Source organism: Heterodontus francisci, chromosome 8 (genome assembly GCF_036365525.1).
Source record: "Heterodontus francisci isolate sHetFra1 chromosome 8, sHetFra1.hap1, whole genome shotgun sequence".
NCBI classification, from domain to species: Eukaryota; Metazoa; Chordata; class Chondrichthyes; order Heterodontiformes; family Heterodontidae; genus Heterodontus; species Heterodontus francisci.
Genome location: NC_090378.1, coordinates 26,865,394 through 26,886,873, shown reverse-complemented (window position 1 = coordinate 26,886,873; position 21,480 = coordinate 26,865,394). Strand labels below are relative to the sequence as shown.

The 21,480-nt window shown below is 40.0% G+C and overlaps 1 protein-coding gene across 5 annotated transcripts in view; it reads right to left on the bottom strand.

The window, feature by feature from the left end:
* LOC137372717 (polypyrimidine tract-binding protein 2) overlaps nt 1-20,800 on the bottom strand; it is a 70,959-nt gene extending 50,159 nt beyond the window's left edge. For 2 of the 5 annotated variants that reach the window (XM_068036854.1, XM_068036858.1), the window contains exons 1-2: nt 10,815-10,854; nt 844-1,164 (exon numbers count right to left, since the gene is read on the bottom strand). In XM_068036854.1, coding sequence (XP_067892955.1) covers nt 844-1,039 — 196 coding nt within the window. In that variant the 5' untranslated portion in view covers nt 1,040-1,164; nt 10,815-10,854. Of the gene's footprint in view, nt 1-843; nt 1,165-10,814; nt 10,888-19,626; nt 19,658-20,695 lie in introns of those variants that run through there. The other 3 variants (XM_068036857.1, XM_068036856.1, XM_068036855.1) reach the window with 3 other exon arrangements.
* Between the last annotated feature and the right edge of the window lie 680 nt (nt 20,801-21,480).

Genomic DNA, 21,480 nt, shown 5'->3' with positions numbered 1-21,480 from the left:
TCCAACACTAATGTGATAATTTACCTCCAACCAAATGGTTTATGACTGGTCATTAACAGTCTGAAAGAATTTATTTCAATTCAAAACAGCCACATTACTATACAATCTGCAGCTAACTTTCTTCTTCCCAATTACCTCAAGCATTGTATTTTGATGCATTAAGTGCATAATGAGCAAATTTTTGTGTGGATAATGAGATGAACATGAAAATTAATTTACTTTGGTCAGTGGGGGGAAAACTACAAAGAAGTTAGTAGTTACATGTACAGTTCAGGAAACAAAAAATGATGATTAGTTAGTAGAGAGGAACTATTTCGTCTGGTGCGAGTCCAGAACAAGGGAGCATACTCATAAAATTAGAGCAAGGCTGTTCAGGAGTGATGTCAGGAAGCACTTCTTCACACAAAGGATGGTAGAAATCTGGAACTCCTCCTCCCCCACCCCCCCCCCCCCCCAACCAAACAAAAAGCAGTTGACAGTAGCTCAACTGAAAATTTCCAAAGGGAGATAGGTAAGAGTTGTTAGACAAGGGTATTAAAGATTGCAGACCCAAGGAGGATAACTGGAGCTGATCTACAGATCAGCCATGATCGAACTGAATGGCAGATCAGGGTCGAAGGGTTGAATAGCCTACCCCTGTTCCCATGTTGTATCTCAGGGGTTGGCAACTTTTAAACCTGCAGAACCTTTTTACAAAAACTTGCCTAAAATAAAAACTATTGGGAGCCTAAAGATGGAAATTCAGCATTTCAAAACTAAGTAAGCATTCACTTTGAATAAAAAGATGAAATTTAAACCTAAAACGGAAAGAATGCCTTTAGTCTTTGTGCTTTTATGACAGACCTTGTGATATGGTTGGATAAATGGGCGGCACAGTGGCAAGTACCGCAGCCTCACAGCTCCAGGGGCCCGGGTTCAATTCTGGGTACTCCATGTGTGGAGTTTGCAAGTTCTCCCTGTGACCACGAGGGTTTTCGCCGGGTGCTCCGGTTTCCTCCCACAGCCAAAGACCTTGCAGGTTGATAGGTAAACTGGCCATTATAAATTGCTCCTAGTATAGGTAGGTGGTAGGGATTATGGGATTACTGTAGGGTTAGTATAAATGGGTGGTTCTTGGTTGGCACAGACTCGGTGGGCCGAAGGGCCTGTTTCAGTGCTGTATCTCTAAATAAAATAAAATGCAAATTTTACTATAATTTTGTCAATAAAGTCATATCTAAAACAAACTTCAAGTTAATGTGTAGAATTAAGACATTGATTCTCGTGATAACGAAAAGCTTATAACAGCACATTCAGAATGCATTATCACCTCAGCTATATTAGAAACAATAATGGTTGCATCCATACAATCTGTTCCTCGAACCAAAGGCATTAACTATAACCATGGTGTATCCATGCCACATTTAGAGCACGGTGACTTTTTTCATTAAAATCATCATTTGAAATCGCAAACTGCAGCATAACAATTAGCTTTACATCACCACAATAAAAACATGGCTCTTACTTTTACAGTCCGAGTCATTTACAGCACAGGAGGCCGCCATTCGGCCCATCAAATCCATGCCAGCTCTCCATGGAGCTATCCAATCAGTCCCACTCCCCTGCTCAATCCCAGTAGACCTGCGAGTCTATTTCCCTCAAGAAGCAATCCAACTTCCTCTAGAAGTCATTAATTGTCTCTGCTTCCACCACCCTTGTGGGCAGCGTGTTGCAGGTCATTACCACCCACTGTGAAAAAAAGTGCTGGCTCATATTCCCGCTGCATCTCTTGCCCAAAGCTTTCAATCTAGTCATTGTACCATTAGTTAATGGGAACAGTTTTTCCTTGTCTAACTTAACTAAGGTGTCATAATCTTGTACACTTCCATTAAATCTCCCCTCAATCTCCTTTGTTCTAAAACCCAGCTTTTCCAATCTAACCTTGCAACTAAAATCCTTCATTCCTGGAACCATTCTGGTAAATCTCCTCTGCATCGTTTCAAGGTCACTCACATCCTACCTGAATGTGAGGACCAGTTTTTTGACTTTTTCTTAACTTTTAAGCTTTTGTTTAAAATGATAATGCGATCCAACTGCAAAAGGCTGGGAATATATGAACTAAAAGAAGCAGGCCATTCGGCCCCTCGAGCCTGCTCTGCCATTCAATAAGATCATGGCTGATCGGTTTGTCTCTCGAATTCCACACTCCCATCTACCCCCGATAACCTGATTCCCTTGTCTAACAAAAATCTATCTCCGCCTTAAAAATATTCAATGACCCCTGTCTCCACCACATTCAGAGGCATAGTTTTCCAAAATCGCACAACCCTCAAAGAAAAGAATTCTCATCTCTTTCCTAAAAGGGTGATCCCTAATTTTAAAACAGTGCTCCCTAGTTCTAGACTCGCTTATTCTGGCAATAGTACTGAAGACCTGTGCTCCAGAACTTGCCAGGCCCCAAGCCAAGCTGTTCCAGTACAGCTACAACACTGGCATCTACCCTGCAATGTGGAAAATAGCCCAGGTATGTCCTGTACACAAAAAGCAGGACAAGTCCAACCCGGCCAATTACCGCCCCATCAGCCTACTCTCAATCAGTAAAGTGATGGAAAGTGTCATCAACAGTGCCATCAAGGGGCACTTGCTTAGCACCTGCTCACTGACGCTCAGTTTGGGTTCCACCTGGGACACTCAGCTCCTGACCTCATTACAGCCTTGGTTCAAACATGGACAAAAGAGCTGAACTCAAGAGGTGAGGTGAGAGTGACTGCCCTTGACATCAAGGCAGTATTTGACTCAGTATGGCATCAAGGAGCCCGAGCAAAACTGAGGTCAATGGGAATCAGGGGGAAAACCCTCCGCTGGTTGAAGTCATACCTAGCGCAAAGGAAGATGGTTGTGGTTGTTGGAGGTCAATCATCTGAGCTCCAGGACATCACTGCAGGAGTTCCTCAGCGTAGTGTCCCAGGCCCAACCATCTTCAGCTGCTTCATCAATGACCTTCCGTCAATCATAAGGTCAGGAGTGGGGATGTTCGCTGATGATTGCACAATGTTCAGCACCATTCGTGACTCCTCAGATACTGAAGCAGTCAGTGTAGAAATGCAGCAAGACCTGGACAATATCCAGGCTTGGGCTGATAAGTGGCAAGTAACATTCGCGCCACACAAGTGCCAGGCAATGACCATCTCCAACAAGAGAGAATCTAACCATCTCCCCTTGACATTCAACAGCATCACCATCGCTGAATCCCCCACTATCAACATCCTAGGGGCTACCATTGACCAGAAACTGAGCTGGAGTAGCCATATAAATACCAGGGCTACAAGAGCAGGTCAGAGGCTAGGAATCCTGAGGCGAGTAACTCACCTCCTGACTCCCCAAAGCCTGTCCACCATCTACAAGGCACAAGTCAGGAGTGTGATGGAATACTCTCCACTTGCCTGGATGGGTGCAGCTCCAACAACACTCAAGAAGCTCGACACCATCCAGGACAAAGCAGCCCGCTTGATTGGCACCCCATCTACAAACATTCACTCCCTCCACCGACGTACAGTGGCAGCAGTGTGTACCATCTGCAAGATGCACTGCAGCAATGCACCAAGGCTCCTTAGACAGCACCTTGCAAAACCGCGACCTCTACCAACTAGAAGGACAAGGGCAGCAAATACATGGGAACGCCACCACCTGCAAGGTCCCCTCCAAGTCACACACAATCCTGACTTGGAACTCTATCGCAGTTCCTTCACTGTCCATGAGTCAAAATCCTGCAACTCCCTTCCTAACAGCACTGTGGGTATACCTACCCCAAATGGACTGCAACGATTCAAGGCAGCAGCTCACCACCACCTTCTCAAGGGTAATTAGGGATGGGCAATAAATGCTGGCCTGGCCAGTGACGCCTACATCCCATGAATGAATTTTTTAAAAAAGCGTCCTTTTTACATCCACCTTGTCAAGACTGTTCAGGATCTTATATACTTCAATCAAGTCTCCTCTCACTTTTCTAAACTCCAGTGAAAATAAGCCCTGTCTGTCCAACCTTTCCTCATAAGACAACCCGCTCATTCCAGGTATCAATCTAGTAAACCTCCTCCGTACCGCCTCCAAGTCCTTCCTTAAATGAGACCAAAACTGCACACAGTATTCGAGATGTGGTCTCACCAATGCCCTGTATATAACTGAAGCATAACATGCTTCCTTTTATTTTCAATTCCTCTCATAATAAAGGATAGCATTCCATTAGCCTTCTTTATGACTTGCTGTACCTGCATACTGACTTTTTGTGACTCATGAACTGCAAATGAGATGCTCCAGAACCACAGATTGCTGACCCGTTATACCCCATGGCAGAAAGGGAGTCAACACCAATTATAGTTTTCAGGTAAAGCAGGGTTAGAAGGCAGGGGATAATTGGACTGGACATGGAGCTGCAACTCAGTATCCAATGTGAAGTCATAGATTTTTTTAAAATTTTGATTTGATAAAGTTAAAGAGCAAAATTTATGGCAATTTGGAATGGAGAGAATTAGAGTTGGTTGGAACATAGGAATTTCTTTGCAGTGCCAGCTGCACTGGGAGATGGAAAACTGAGGCACTGCAGCACTACCACTAGATGAGGGCACAATTACAATGTGATATCTTTAATTATACAGTAAAAATATATAAATAGGAAAATGTAGACAAAGTGTGACAAAAATTTGGTAAGAAGTTAGATTTTGTCGACAGGAAGGAACACAGATATAAACCTTGATGACATTTTGCCAATCCTGCTACAGTATATAAAAATTCTACTGGGATTTGGATTTTGTAGAGATTCAGGTGAGCACACAAATTAGCAATTTGAAAGTCACCATTAGGTGAGGTCACACTATGATCATCATAATTGGCTTAATGAAATTAATAAAACCTTCAATTCCCTGGTATACTGCAACATCATGTGAAAAATGGCCAATTTTGGAACAGGTGATCAATCTTTCAAAACCTACATTTAAATCCCTTCACAGATCATGCTTTAAGAACAAAATTAATATATCCTAGTGCATTGAATCAAACATCAAAGATTGACTGGTTTCCAGTGTGAGAGTCCTAGAGGGCAACTGCATCAGTTACTTTTGATTTAAAACTAAACACAAGTCCTTTAAGCCCAGAACATGCAGGATCTGAAGAGATGGATAGGTTGGATTATGATGTGTGAATGTACATCAAAGAAAAACTTGAACTTCTGCCCCACTCATGCATCTTAACTGAGTGGATCATGAACAGAGTGGGATGTTTAGAATTTGGGGAGTGTAGGAATTCAGTGAAGAGGGGAAAGGTGTTGTTTCTTTTTGCCTTTAACTCTTGGAGTGGTTTGTGTAAGCTTGAGGCAGTATTTAAAATTTTGTTCAGTGTTTTAGCAATTAGGGCAATTTGGTGTGTAAAACAAAAGGAAAAACCTTAAAACAGACTAAATACCTACAAATGAATATAGTCTAAGATAAGGTAAAGGCCAAAGACAGAGAATTAAATCAGGCTTCAAAAAGAGAGAGATTTTCCTGTGGCCTCCATTTAGCTGGGGTAAACACCTCCAAGACCGGGTGATGCCACAGGACAGCTGGTTGATGAGCAATACATTTTGTGCGTTCTCAGGTGAGAAAATCAGTAATTTTTTTTGGAACTAATGTAGTCCACCTCATTTTAATTCAGGCCATCAATAAACATATAAATGAAAAAGACTAGAAATGTTCTGGCACTGCAGTTTGTGGAAGTTCACGGACAGCGAAAACTATCGTGGATTCCTATATGTGCAGGAAATGTCTCTGCCCTCAGTCACTCTGGCTCAGGCTCATTGATCAAGAGTGCGAGTTAAGAGACATTCTGAAACACAAGTGAAAGGTGGATATTCTGGACAGTTTTATCCAGAACAGTCACATCTCTGAGGAAAGCAAAGTGCAGGAAGGGGAGTGTGTCAGAGAGCCAGCTAACAGAGACTTTCGAGAGGCTGAGGAGGAGGTCCCGCAACAGTGATCCTGTCCAATAGGTATGATACAATTGCTACCCGTTAGGACAAGGAGAAAGACTGCAGGAAGGACAGCCACAATACAAACCAAGCCACCTTGCCTCAAAAGGCTATTTGGTGGGAAGGAAAGAGAGAACAGAAGTGTGGTAATGACAGTGGATGTGATGTGACAGTGAGTAAGGGGATAGATGACATCTTCTGCGACCACAAATGAATGTCCCAGTGTCAGTGTAAGGGATATCTCGTGGCGGCTGGAGAGGAATTTGGAAAGGGAGGAAATATCCAGTTATCATGGTCCATGTTGGAAGAAATGACATTGGTCGGAGGTCCTGCTGAGGGAGTATCAGGAGCTAGGGGCTAAATTAAAAAGCAGGACATCAAGGGATATTTGACCAAACCACATGCAAACCAATAGAGACAAGCAGATCAGGAGAACTGTCACATGGCTAAAGGGCTCCTGTGCAGAAGAGGGGTTCCTTTTCATGGGACAGAAAGGAGCTCTACCAATGGGAAGGGCTCCTGCTGAACCGGAACCTGACCAGCATCCCAGCAGAAAAGGGTAAATAGGAGGAGGCATCTACAAGATTTGAAACAAGTATAAATCTAAAGAAAGGAAAGCATAGGACAGAATAAACTAAGGAAAAACTGTTCCCATTAACTAACAGTACAAGGATTAGGGGAAGAGATGCAGGGGGAATATGAGAAAGAACATTTTTACACAACAGGTGGTAATGGCCTGGAACGTGCTGCCCATAAGGTTGGTGGAAGCACAGACACTCAATGACTTCAAAAGGAAACTGGATGGCCACTTGAAGGAAGTTGACTTGCAGGGCTACGGGGATCGAGCAGGGGAGTGGGACTGAGTGAATAGCTTGGCGAAGAGCTGGCATGGACTCGATGGGCCGAACGGCTTCCTTCGGTGCCGTAAATGACTCGATAAGATATAAATGGTTAGGGAATAAAGAGTTATAGATTTGCACTGTAAAAGGATGTTTAAAAATAGAGAAGGGAATTATTAAAAAGGAGTTAAAACTGCAGAGCAATGCATACAGCAATCATAACAAAGCTGGGCAAGTGACTACAATAATAGGAATTACTGAAACATGGCGACAGAACAATCAGGAGTGGGAATTAAACATCGCAGAATACAACACATTTAGAAAGGAGAGCAAGTAAAACAGGAGGTGGAGTAGCTGTACTTTAATTAGATTACTCATGGCAGTAGAAAAGAGTGATGCAGCTATCAGTAGAATCCATGTGGATAGAGATAAAAGATAACGAGGAATAAATCACACTAATAGAGGTAGTCTAAGACAACCTAATAATGGAAGGGCAGTGAAGGAAGAAATATGCAAACAAATTAAGGAACCGAGTCAAAAAAAAATCATGGGAGCATTCAACTACCCCAAAATTAATTGGCCAGAAGAGGTAGGTAAGGGAATGAGAGAATGGAGTTCCTACAATGTGTACAGGATTCCTTTAGAGTCCAGTATCTAAAACGATCAACGTGGGAGGATTTGCTACTGGATGGAATGGGAAATGAACAACAGCAGATAAAAGAAATAAAAAGTAGGGAAACATCTAGGCAATAATGACTGTAATATTATATGCTTTATTATAACAATTAAGAACATAAGCATGACAAAGACCAGAGTAACAGACTGGAGAAAAGCTGATTTTGAGGAGGTGAGAACTGAATTTAAGAAAAATGGAAAGCAATATTGGCCAACTATTATGTAGAACAGCAACGTGAAACCTTTAAAATGGTATTCAACATAGTCCAGGAAAAATATATTCTGCTAAAAGAACAAGAACAAACCAAGCACAAATGAGACACCATGGATGAAGAAAGATACAAGGGGAAAATTGAGTAAAGAAATAGATATATGCTAAGTGCATGGGCAGCACGACAAGGGAGAATCCAAAGAAATTAGGAGAGAAGTCAAAATAATTAGGAAGGCAAACAGGAATGATAAAATTAAATTATCAAGGAACATTAAACAAAATAGCTAAATTTTTTACAAACAAAAACAAAAAAGTCAGGATGGGAATATGGTCACTAAGGGATGGAAAGGATAAAATCACAAGCAATAATAGCATAATTGCAGATGTATTAAATACTTTGCTTCAGTATTTACACGGGAGACAAATCAGGGGGACATGACATCGGAAGATTAGAAATGATATAACCACATTTAAAATAAAAATAGTAAGTTTAAATAAACTAATCAAAATCAAAGATGATAAAATCCCTGGTCTGGACAGACTGCATCCATGTTAAAAGATATTTGGAGACTTGGATTATATCACCCAACATAGGGTAACCAACTCTGTAGAGCACTACACAAATTTTACCACTTCGTGTTGCAAGGCAAATTTGTGCATTCCTTACAGGAACTGATCAAGGTGTTCGCTACCAACAATGAGAGATCATGTTCTAACAGTTGCTGCCTTTCAATAACCAGGCTAGAAATTAAGTTCTCCATGTTCAGATGAACCGTCGCAGAAACTTAAATGAGTTTTTGGAAGGCCAATTGTGGTGGAGGTTACAAGTTTAATTACCCATCCATTTTCTTCTAACATATATCAAGTAAATGGAATTGAGGTATAAATGAGCCATGATGTGGGCGTCAGTGGCGAGGCCATCCCTAATTGCCCTCGAGGAGGTGGTGTTGAGCTGCTTTCTTGAACTGCTGCAGTCCACGTGAAGTAGGTATACCCACAATGCTGTTAGGAAAGGTGTTCCAGGATTCTGACCCAGCGACAGTGAAGGAATGGCGATATAGTTCCAAGTCAGGATGGTGTGAGACTTGGAGGGGAACTTGCAGGTGGTGATGTTCCCATGCATTTGCTGCCCTTGTCCTTCTAGTTGGTAGAGGTTGTGGGTTTGGAAGGTGCTGTCTAAGGAGACTTGGTGCGTTGCTGCAGTGCATCTTTGAGTCGTTGAATGGTGTACACCTGCCAGAATGGTGACTGCCAGATCACCCTCCCTCCTCCAATGGTTGAAAATTCATTGAAGCATCAGTGAGTAGATTCTCCTTTTGAAATGGTGAATCATAAGGCACTGAGTCCATCTGTATCCTGTCTATTCCTAATAAGCACTGGGCAAAGACAATGAAATTCAGATACTGGTCGGTCAGCTGCAACAGACCCACAGGAGAGGCCTCTCTCTTTGTTCTTGTAGCAAAGAACGTGTGCACTATTGCCCTCAATTCCACATCATGGCATCCATCTGCCATAAACCCAGGCCCCTTAAAAGGTGATCACCCATCAACACTAGGGATGTCTCCACATGCAAGATTTAGAGCTACGGCTTGCTTGATCATCAGCGGAGATCCAGGGAGGACTACGCAAGTTTATCTGAGGCAACTCTAATAGATGGACAGTATGAATTACTAAGATTATTTCAACCAGTAGGAAGAACATCTATTGATAACTGCCAAGACTGTTGAAGTGACCATCTCGGGTAGTGCACTGCTGCAAATCAGTCTGACAGACTTCCTGCCAAGTATTTGGAATAACCCAAGAATGAAACAGTTTGTGGATATGCAGCCAAGATGCCTTCTAGTTGACTAAGCATTCCTTGCAGTTGAACTGAAGTACTTTTGATGAGACTCTCAGAAAGCAGTACAGAAGTAGGTTTCTGTTACATCTCTAGCTGATAACTAGTTCCCTGGAAATAGCCAGTACTGTAGTAACTAGCTTGAAACTTCTTCTGCCTTAGCAGCTTGTTTAAAGTGTCTAGAACTGAGGTTAGTGCCTATCCTTTTGGGAAAATAAAATATCTGTAGTTGCTGCTTATGCTTTCCCCATTCAACTGCAGCCCAAACTACTAATTTGTTGATCACTACGTACGATGCTGTCAAATCATAGATTCCACAAAAGATCGGTTGGGTTATCTCAAGATTTCATATTTATGACCCTAGAGTCGAAAAACCTCTAGAGGTTTGCTCCCAAATTCAACTAGTTCCTGTAAATGATTCAAATCAGTCTTTCTGAACACTGATAGTTACGACTGAACAGACTGCAACTGAATAGTAGCGTCCAATGTGAAGGACATTCAAGGAAAAGCCAATTCCAATTATTGTTTATTCGGCTCTTACTTGTATGTGAATTGTAAGAAATAAAAAAAAAAAATTGCAATTTATCTTGGTAGCTCTTTTTACAAAGTCTAATCACCCCTTTTCGAATCAGACTGTGCAGGAGGGTTACTGCACTGGACATTTCAGAAGATTGCTCAATATCAATGGTTATCTGATTTAAACATCTGTGTGATAACAGAAGCAGAGGATACAGATCTCATTTCCCTGTTCGCCGTCTTCCCAAACTCAATTAAAACAGTGGGAAGAACCAAAGTCAAAAGGAGGGTTAATTCCTGTCTATTTTTACACACCCTTAAAGGCTCACTTAAATATGCAAGATGGCCAACCACCATCTCATGCTTGAAGATATGGGGAGAAAAATCAAGAAATGTTCCATTTCAAAATGGCATAAACAAATGTATTAGAAAAAAATATATGAAAAATTTTACTCATATCACTACCTCTCCAATTACGAAGCAGGGTAAATTCTGCAATTTTCTTCTTAGTCGCATTTACCAACTGTGCTGGCAATGCACTGACCAAAAAAACAAACCTATTTAAGGGACAGCCATTCTCAATGATATCACTGAAAACTAGAAAGAGGTGCAAATACACCACCATAGCACAACCCTCCCACCCTGTAGGGAAGCACCAGACCATCATTCAATAGTGTGCACTTAAAATGATTATCTTTTTAATACAAGAGTTATAACAAAGAACTACTGTTCTAAACTGTGGACTAGGAAACCTACCAGTAACAACCACACTGCTCATGGTAGAGTTTGAGCTGCTGAGAATAGTGCCAGAAAGTTCGTCAGATCCCCTCTGTGAAAAAAAACAGAATTCATAATTTCATTACAGCTATTCAGATATGTTCAGATTTTCCAAAATGGCTTCTGGGAATCACTGGGATTAAAATGCTTCCTCATATTACTGGCCAGCTAGATCAGGTAAAAAAAGTCACAAACAACACAGATTTATGGAGAATTGAAATCTATGGGACATTGTCCAAATCAACATAAGCAAACAAATCAGACACAAAAAAAAAAAATCATTGACAAAACAAATTCAACTGTACCAATTCTTTAACTCTACATCCAAGGGCTATGATGTGACAATAGTGTTCATTTTCTATGTCTTATCTTAAGAAGCCCTAGCGTCTCCTGCCCAAATTTGCTAACTGCTGTCACTAGAGACATAAAGATGCATTTTTTTCTGTAAAGATAAATCAATTCTTTACCATATTGGAATTATACAATATGAAAATCTAAATAAAATGTTGCCAGCCACTTTAATTCTTCATAGTCCTACAAACAAGTTTGCTTATCTAGTGGTAATATTTCTTCCATCTGATATACAAATTCACCTAGTCACACTTCAGCTACCGTGGCCTGTCTTCAAGTGTTTCTAGCTTAGGTGTGGCTTTATTGTAACAAACTATCAAATAGCTTTATTCTGTAATGTCTTGTAGTTTCAGTGCATCAGTTGAAAAGATGTGAAACCAAATCCTCCAAGCAGTCATCTGCAGCCGACAACCCACAATCCATGGCTATTCAAGCCTTAATACTACAGTAATTCAGTTCTATCTGAGGTTACTTCTCTTATTTGCTGATTACTTATCACAGAATAGATTTTTCTGGGCCTGGAGTCTTGGAAAATGTCATTAACATTTTGCCTCATTGGTGGATAAACACCAATACAGAAAACCCAAAATCTGTTAGCATCAACTTGGAAATGTAAAATAATGGGAATACTGATGACATAATCTTTGAGTAAACCTAAAAAACAGCAGATTAAAACACATTTTGTATATACAAAAGTACTTAACACTGAAAAACTATAGTATTTCCATCCTTTTCCCTAACTAGATCTACAAACCATTAAAAAAAATTTGCTCAAAAAGTATTAGCCCCAATTTCTAGGTCACATAAATCTAAATAAATTTCCATCTTCCTATATACAATTCATATGCTGTGTGAATTGAAGCATTGTGAAATATAAACTACATAATTAAGATTAGCTGTGAAAACATAAAAATGGGCACTTTAAGCACAAACGTCACTGAAGAAAATGCTTAAAATTTAACACCAATTCATCTCCTGCGACATCGAGAACAGGGACTCATCACCAAATGCAGTCGATAGATGATGTTGGGGATGGAGGGTGAGGAAAATAACTGGGCCGGGACACAATTCCAATTGACAGAAAATAGACTCATAAAACATTATTACATACAAAAATTACTCGGGACTTAACATAACAGATTGTAATAAGAGAATGGTCTGTGCCACTTTAGTTTAAAAATCTGTATTTGAAACATTCCCATATAGCTCAAATTTCACATCTGCTGTCCTCTGCATAACTTGCATCTTCCCCAAATGTCTATGTAACTAACAATCTGGGACAGAAAAAGCTCTGAAAAAACAAGGACACACAATAAAACAAGCACAACCTCTAATTTTAAATAAAAGACATGAAGTTAAAATTCGGATAGTACTGAATGTGAATCATAACAGCTGGCAGGATATTCTTAATGGCCAGTTAACAGTTTTGGGTACATCTTGCCATCTATTATTGCCAATACAATCAGCAAGACAAATATTGCATGCATCCGTGAAAGTCCCCTAATGGCTGGGATTCCGGTTTACATCATGCTTGACTTCTGTAGTACCAAGAACAGACGCATTTTTGTCAAAATGCTCTCTCATGCAGTTTTATGTTTTTATCCCTTAATTAATATCATTTATAAATGCATTTAAATAGGTTATTCAACTATTAAATAACAATGGATAGCGCTGTTTTATGGGTTTACTAAATGCAAGATCACGATAAAGAACTTCTTGATAGGCAAAATACTAAGCGGGTCCCAATTCAGAGTATACAAATAGGAAAACCCCAGCAATATTTTTAAAATTACCATTAGGTTGGCATACCAATCTTTGGTGCACAGCCCCAACAAGCTAACTCAAAACATGAAAACATTGCTGCATAATCTGAACACAGTTGAGCATGTGCAGGTTGAGCTAGCAAGAGGAAAGTAAGAAAAAGTTGTATTACTTTCAGTTAAGAGAGTTTGATATTTTACTGCAAATAATAAAAATAAGGCAACCAAAATCTAATGAAAATGCTGCCAACGAAGTGCTGCAGAAACAAAAACAATCTAATTGTATATCTGATGCATATCAGATATTAAAATCAAAACAGGAAGCAGTTTCATGAAATCGTAAATTGGTGAATAAGCACAATTCACATACTAATTCTCCACAGACTCAATGTTAACATTTCAAGAGTACAAGCCTATTTGAAAATCCTGTATTGAAAATACACCAAAATGTGTTCCCACCCATTTAATCCTGAAATAAAATTATGAAGGAAATATAGCTTTAAAAGTGCAGGCTCATCATTATAAAACAGACCTTACAAATTTAACATTCGACAAGCCTTCAGTTATGGCTTTGCAATTGCCAGGAAACAGGAAATCAACATTTGAAGGTGACCTGAGATAAACTAGTCACTCCACTGAAAAAATGACATTGCCAGAGCAGGTTTCGAATATTATTTCCAGAGAGAAGAAAACAAAAATAAGGCAAATCAGCCTTTCCGACTTGTGCATCCAATCAAAGGGCCTACCAACTTCTTTGGGTGACAGTGCGTAATACAAATATCTAGAAGAAAGCATCCAAACAAGCAAAGCAATTAAAAGTGATATAAAGATATCACGATGAATATTACCTGCTTGAAGAAGTAGGTATCTTAAGCTTTGTGTAGCTTTAAATACTTAGTGCTTCTCCACCATGTGTACTCACTTTGACTCTAATTTTAGTCCTCTACTACACTTATCCCTTTGGCGCATCATAAAAATCCACAAAATTAGGAAGGAAAAAAAGTGGAGGGAAAAACAGCAAGCAATGTAAAGCTTCATTAAGGAGAGTGTAAAATGGAATTTCATTAAATTTTGAACTTGTGAAGCGATTTTAATAAAGCTTCATTGGGCTTTGATCCAATTTTTGCGGCCTGAAAATCGAAGATGAAACTTCTAAAATTATCTTTTCCCATTGAGCTACTCAAAAGCATGAGAGTATTATATAGCATTATACCCAGACTGGAGATTTGTTTTTTTTTGAAGAAAACAAGAAGCAACCTGCAGTGCAGTAAAACTTTTCAATGAGCCCAATAATGCATGCTAAATAGTTTGAATCATACTGGCTGAATTTTATCACATATTAAAATATTGCAGTATCAATAATGAAAATTTTTTAAAGCTTTGTCATGAACAGAAATTAAGAGCAGATATTGTTTTATCTTTCTCTTGCACTTTGTAGGTTGTTCATTTCCCATTCTAGCAATTTTCTACAGTGTTTGAAGTTGTTACAAAATTGTCTCACTTAATTTAACAGTACTCGTAAAGCTTAAGGCTACAATAAAAAATTGGTGCACTGCTTTACTTTTAAATGATAAATCACTTACACAAACTTAGCAAGACTTTAAGCATGCAACAATATTTAAAATCAAAACCAAAAGATGAAGACAGTGACTTCTGTAATCATTAGACTGTAGGCCTCAAGCATTCAATATCTCTATTACTAGCTTTGCTGATTTAATAAAACATGAAAGCAGCATTGTGTCATCTTGATACCACAATTTCTACTTATATTCCTCAATTTTTTAAACCAATTTTATCTTCCGTTCTTGCAGTTTCATTGTGCATCGGCAGCCCGACATTACCGTTCTCCGGTGCATTCTTCATAGCAAGGATAGATAGTTTGTAAGCTATTTGGCCAAAGGAAGTATTGAAGCCGAGCCATTCCTTTCGTTGTCCAATGGTCAGATATGTACATTTGCCAGCAGATGTACTGGACACTGATCAGGACCAGCAGGAATTCTGGCAGACTTTCTGCCATTAGCCCAAGGGCAACAAGATCAACAGAAGCATCCCAATCACCACACAAAAGGTCAGGGAACAAACTGAGTCCTTTTGGTTTTTAAAGCTTAACGTCTTATCAAGAGAGTATATTTAGGCAATAAGCCAAGAGGAGTGCTACTTTGTGCTTTTCTATCACATCACAACAGTTCTACTAATTATCCCAAAGATTTGATGAAATAAATCGGAAAAATATCTTCCAAAGACCCGAGTTACTGACAGTATTAAACACACAAGATTATTTTGTAATACAACATTAACATTGCACAGGTAAGTGCAATTCCACAACCTGATCAACAAACCTGCCTACTTTCTTTAATATCTTTTAGGCATTGGATCATAATGACCTCAATATCCTTTTAAGCAAAAACTGCTCATCGGTCCACACTTGTAAATTTAAATACAGCTGTTTTGTTTCTGCAATTTAACGGCCTCATGGAAATGGAGGCCAACAATTTAAACACTATTCATACTGTGTATAGAGGAAAGACCCATCTCTATAACAGCGCACGAGACCAAAGAATTTGAAAAAGAGCTCTGCCAAACTTTCGTACTCTATAAAGTGAGGGAATAGATTATAACCCAAGCAAACAAGAATGACTTGCTTCTATCCCAGTCAATGCAAAAAGAAATAGTAAATCACAAGTGTATAACTAGAAACACATGAACTAAACAAGTCAACAGCTTGATCAACTTGTGAAAACTTCAGTACAATTAAGCAAGATTAGGTATTTTAAAAATCATGTGTAGTTGTCCAAATGGAGGGGATTTCTGTGGCAAAACTCCAAACTACTGTATTAAAAAACCCTAGAAAACACTGGTTTGACACCAATTTAAAACTTACACAATCCACCAACCTGAGCACAATAACAGCACCAATGGAAAACCACCAAACTCCTCTGAGAATTCTCAATATATTTTGTAATCTAATGCTACGTAAATAAAGAAAAATGTACAGCCACCAGCAAATCCTAACTAAAACTCATACTTGGAGCTAATGTAGATTCCATGAAGATAATTAATCCCATTTAGCAAATATTTTGCATTGATATGGTGTCGTTCATGACATTAGGATATCCCAAAGCATTTCACACCCAATGAAATAGTTCTCAAGTATAATCATTCTTGTACTGTAGACAAACGCAATAGTCAATTTTCACAAAATGCAATGTGATAAATGACCAGGTGACTTTTTCGTAAAATTGTAGTTGATTGAGAGATAAATGTTAGCCAGGACACGGGAAAAGCTCCCTTTGTCCTCCTCGAATACAGCCATAAGATCTTTTACATCCAATTGGGACAACAAATCAGACATCGGTTAATATCTCATCCAAAAGACAGCACCTCCAACACTGCAGCACTCCTCCATTATTGCACCTAGATTATGTGCTGAACACTCTGGGGTAAGACTTGAGGCATGGCAATTTGACTGAAAGGCAAGAGTGCGACAGCCAAGTCAAAAATGATGAGGTTTTACACTACAGATACCAAGAAAATAACACACCAGAATTTAATTTTCCCTTGTGAAATCTAGGAATAAAGGAATAGGGAATAGTGATGTTTTAGATTGTGAACTAAACAGACACAGAAATTTTCAAAAACTAAAGCAGTAAGTAATACAATGCAAAATAAGAGTGTTAAATAGCATAACATGTTTATTACTGCATGCTAAATTCAACTGTTTGCTGAATCACAAGTTATTCACTTAATTTCAGGACAGCTTCATTCAGGTCAAGAGAATTGCCCAATAGGCACTACACCAACTGTCAAACAATACCTTTTCCCTACTTTTGCTAATGTATAAGAACAGGCAGAAAGAAACAAAAAACAACTCGTTCCAAAGCCAACTGTTCAGACGACGGATATGTGCAAACTAGCATCATTCTACTGTAGTCTATTTTGAGTCAAGGTTTGTTCTTCCAGTTCCTATAAACCTATCAGGTAGGGAAGAGAAATCATTACGGAGCAATTCATAGTGCATTTAGCATACTGTTGTCATCTGCAGCTCTAACTACAGTGTAGTAAATGAGGCAGCAGCCAGCTCTACAGGCTCGTGCACACGAACAGGTGGTTGTCACCTAGCAAAATCCACTTGCGAAAAATCGGTCTCTAACCTCCAACACACCTTGATATCGAGTAGCGGAACAACAAAGAGTGGGTACAGCATCAGATGTGAATTACTTTCTTGGAATTCCAAAGAGAACCTGAAGTCTTCACTGTAAACAAAAGCTTTGAATAATTTAAAATTTCATAAAGATAAATTTCTGTCAATTGCTTTCATTTTCACATTACTTTACAGTGTTTACAGCACAGAAACAGGCCATTTCGCCCAACAAGCGCATGCAGTTTTTTTTTTGCTCCACGCAAGCGTCTTCCCATTCTTCTTGGCTTTAAAGGTGATCATATGAACAAATCCAGTAGGAGTCACAATGACCAGCATTTGGTTGTATAACTTAGCTAAAATGTAAAGTAATAAAAACACAAATTGCAAAAGCTTAAACCAACGTACACAAAGTAGTTTATTTCCTGCATCTTGTGAAAGATTCTTGTAAACATATAAATGTAACCATATAACATAAATATAAACATATAACTAGCAAGATGTCCTGTAATTTTGCACATCATTTTCACAAGAGCCCATGTGATCAGATTATTCCCATCATCAGCAATTTACCCCTACACCAATTATTTTTCTTAAGTTGTTGAATATATTACAGAAAAATAACAGTTTGATGAATCACAGTTCACTGCATCATCTGCATGTAATTTTGACACTATACAATCACTGGTCTGTAATCTTCCATTATTTTTGCCTCAGTCGATTGCAAGTTATTCTTTGGTTTCCACCATCATAATACAAAGAAATATCATACATTTGTAATTTATTGAGAAAATGAATGGATTGCAAAGCAGAACTATTCTGTTTTATTGCAGGACTGGGCTTCACATGAACAGAGGTCAACAGTATTAGAAACAAACAAAACCTTGGTTTTGCAATAAAGTATACTTACTGCACTTGATTCAGAAACATGACCAGATCAACTTGAATTTAATAATCTGAATAAAATTTGTACAATTTTAAAAACAGTTCAGGAACAGAGAGACCTAGGGATGTTTTGACACAAATCGTTGAAGGTGACAGGGCAAGTTAAGATGGCTGTTTAAAAAAAGCATATGGGACTCAGCTTTACTAATAGAGGAATAGAATACAAAAGTGAGGAAGTTATGCTAAACCTTCATAAAACAGTGTTAAGGCTTCAGTTGGAATAGTGTGCCCAATTCTGGACATTACACTTTAGGAAGGATGTTAAGGCTTTGGAGTGTGTACACAGGCAATTTTCTAAAACAGTGCTGGGGTGAGGGACCTCAGTTACGTAGAAAGACTGGAGAAGCTGGGGTTCTTCTCAGAGTACAGAAGGTTAAGAAATGATTTCACAGGTGACCAAAATATTTAGTTTTTTTTTAGTTTTTAGAGATACAGCACTGAAACAGGCCCTTCGGCCCACCAAGTCTGTGCTGACCATCAACCACCCATTTATACTAATCCTACACTAATCCCATATTCCTACCACATCCCCACCTGTCCCTATATTTCCCTACCACCTACCTATACTAGGAGCAATTTATAATGGCCAATTTACCTATCAACCTGCAAGTCTTTGGCATGTGGGAGGAAACCGGAGCACCCGGAGGATACCCACGCAGACACAGGAAGAACTTGCAAACTCCACAGGCAGTACCCAGAATTGAACCCGGGTCGCTGGAGCTGTGAGGCTGCAGTGCTAACCACTGCGCAGTGAATCATGAATAGTTTTGATTGAGTAAATAAGGAGTAACTTTCCAGTAGCAGGAAAGTCAACAACCAGAGGACACAGATTTAAGGTGGCAGAGGAACCAGAATGGACATCAGGAAACTTGTGATCTAGAATGCATCGCTTGAAAGGGGTGTGAAAGCAAATTGAACAGTAATGTCCAAAGAAGAATTGGATAAATACTTGAAGGGAAACAAAATTACAGGACTATCGTGAGAGAAAGAGAGCAGGGGAGTGGAATTAATTGGAAAGCTCTTTCAAGCATGATGGGCCATTTCATTTTGTGAGTCTAACCCCATTAGAACCAGAGGTTGTGTTGGAACTGGAATAAGATCACTAAGGTGTTGAGTTTGATATGTCAAACTTATACATCATTTAATAGAAGATACCAAATTCAGCTGCATTGCCAAACGAATTCAGCATTCATATTCTCTGAACAGGAGTCCCAATCTTGGCTCCTCTCACCCATCAGCACATTAAATTTAGCCTTACGGTAGGCACGAGCATTATACCCTACCCAATAATGGCATTCTTATGCAAATAACCCAAGCCTTCACAGTTTCAACACCATCAAGGACCCAAAATTCCCCAGGGTCTACTGAACTGTCAAATTGAGTTACTTCGCCTCTGGGAAACAATGTGTGAGCTGGTTCCAATGGGCAGAAGTATTTGCATCGTGGGGTGTACAGAACCAGCAAGCCTTCAATTCACACGGCCTCTTGAGTTTTTTACTTTGGTTCCCTTGCAGATTCACGTGTCTGGCATAGTTAGGAATATATATATATAAAAAATATATACACACACACACACAAGAATATATTTGACACCTACCTTTATGCCAACTGTAACATCAGTGAGAATGCTGCAACAGTAAGAAAAAAAAAATCCTGTTATTGTAAAACCAGAATTTCGTCCCACGCAGTGTGACTCGTTTATCTCTCAACCAACATCTCCAGCTACTATTTAGTTAATATAAAATGCTGCCTGAACCTTCAGGCTATAAAGGTTTTTTTTTCCAGCATCCGCAGTATTTTGCTTTTATATTAAAGGTTTTTTTTTGTTTATTGTGGCTTTTATAAAGCAGAATTGCTGACTACACAATCTGACTCTCTGCCATTGCTGAAAAGACCCGTCTCCATATGCTTGGCGCTCTCGCTATAACATCCCCCAACTCACCACCACCCCCATTATTAACTCTCCATCCGATGGCCTGATTTTGATATTGGATGAAATAAATTGGGGGGGGGGGGGGGGGGGGAAAAAGAGAGATGCCCACTTGATAACAAGCAGGGCAGGAGACGTTTTAACTGATAATTTTTTTCTTCTTTGGCCTCCTTGTCTCGACAGACAATGGGTAAGCGCCTAGAGGTGGTCATAACTGATTAAAGATAATTTAAAATTTTAGTATTGAATAAAAGGAGGGAGAAAACCATCACCGGTCATAAAAAGACTGTCTCCAGTGTCTGACCTTCGAACAAATCCGTGGCGTGGCGTGGCGTGGCGGGGGGGGGGGGAGGTGAAATCCACCATCACTCCCCGGTCAAGGGAGCCGGAGCCCAACAGGGCCGGCGATGAACAATACGCCGCATGATCGCGGCCGTTTCACTTCACTTCACTCGGGGCTTAATGCTTCTGCATCCCCTCCTCCCCAAACCGCCAAGGATTAAGGGCAATAACACGGCGGAACCGAGCTCTCCCAGCACAGGGAGAAGAATCCACCTCCATTTCCCACCAGACGCCACGATACACATATAAAACATCGTGCTCGGTCGGAATATTTATACTTAAGAGGCCCAAACGCATCGTCACGACCCTAAGCAGCAGATTGACGATAACTAATCAACAGCCGGATCTAAGCGGTTTTTATATATACATTTTCATGCCGTTTAACAGTACTTACCCGTCCATTGCCGGATTACCAGAGGTTTGAGAACCAACTGCCGCCGACAGTGAATACACAAAATGGCGCGCGTGTCGTTTGCTTTCCTCCCCTCCCCCACCTCTTCGCTGTCTCCGGAAATAGCCGAGTGCCTCTCCCCACTGCCTCCGGTAATAGCCCAGTGCTTCAGCCGCTGACGCCGGAAATAGCCGAGTGCCTCTCCCCACTGCCTCCGGTAATAGCCGAGTGCTTCAGCCGCTGACGCCGGAAATAGCCGAGTGCGGACAAACCGCCAGCTGCCAATGCGCATGCGGCGGACGGGTTGTGTGGAAACTTCCAGAGTAAGGTGCTGAGGAGGGAATGGTGGGAGCAAGTAGATGTTTCAGGTGGGACGTGAAACCGATAGTCTGAGAATGTTCCATGCCATTATTTTTGGAAGAAGAATGGAGAAAGTTCTTGCCCCGTTCCTCCCAGCTCTAATATAAGCAAAATAGTGCGGATGCTGGCAATCTGAAAAATAAACAAAATGCTGGAAATACTCAGCAGGTCTGGCAGTGTCTGTGGAGAGAAACAGAGTTAACATTTCAGGTCAATGACCTTTCATCAGAACCCAAAAGGTCACAAACCTGAAACGTTAACTCTGATTCCCTCCCTATCTGTTCTGACCAATATTCATCCCTCAAACATCAAAACCTGCCAAAAAAAAGTTAAGTTGCTGTTTTGTGGGATTTTACTGTGTGCAAATTAGCTGCTGTGTTTCCTTCACTGCAACAGTGATTAAGCTTATTAAAAAGTACTTCTGGCAG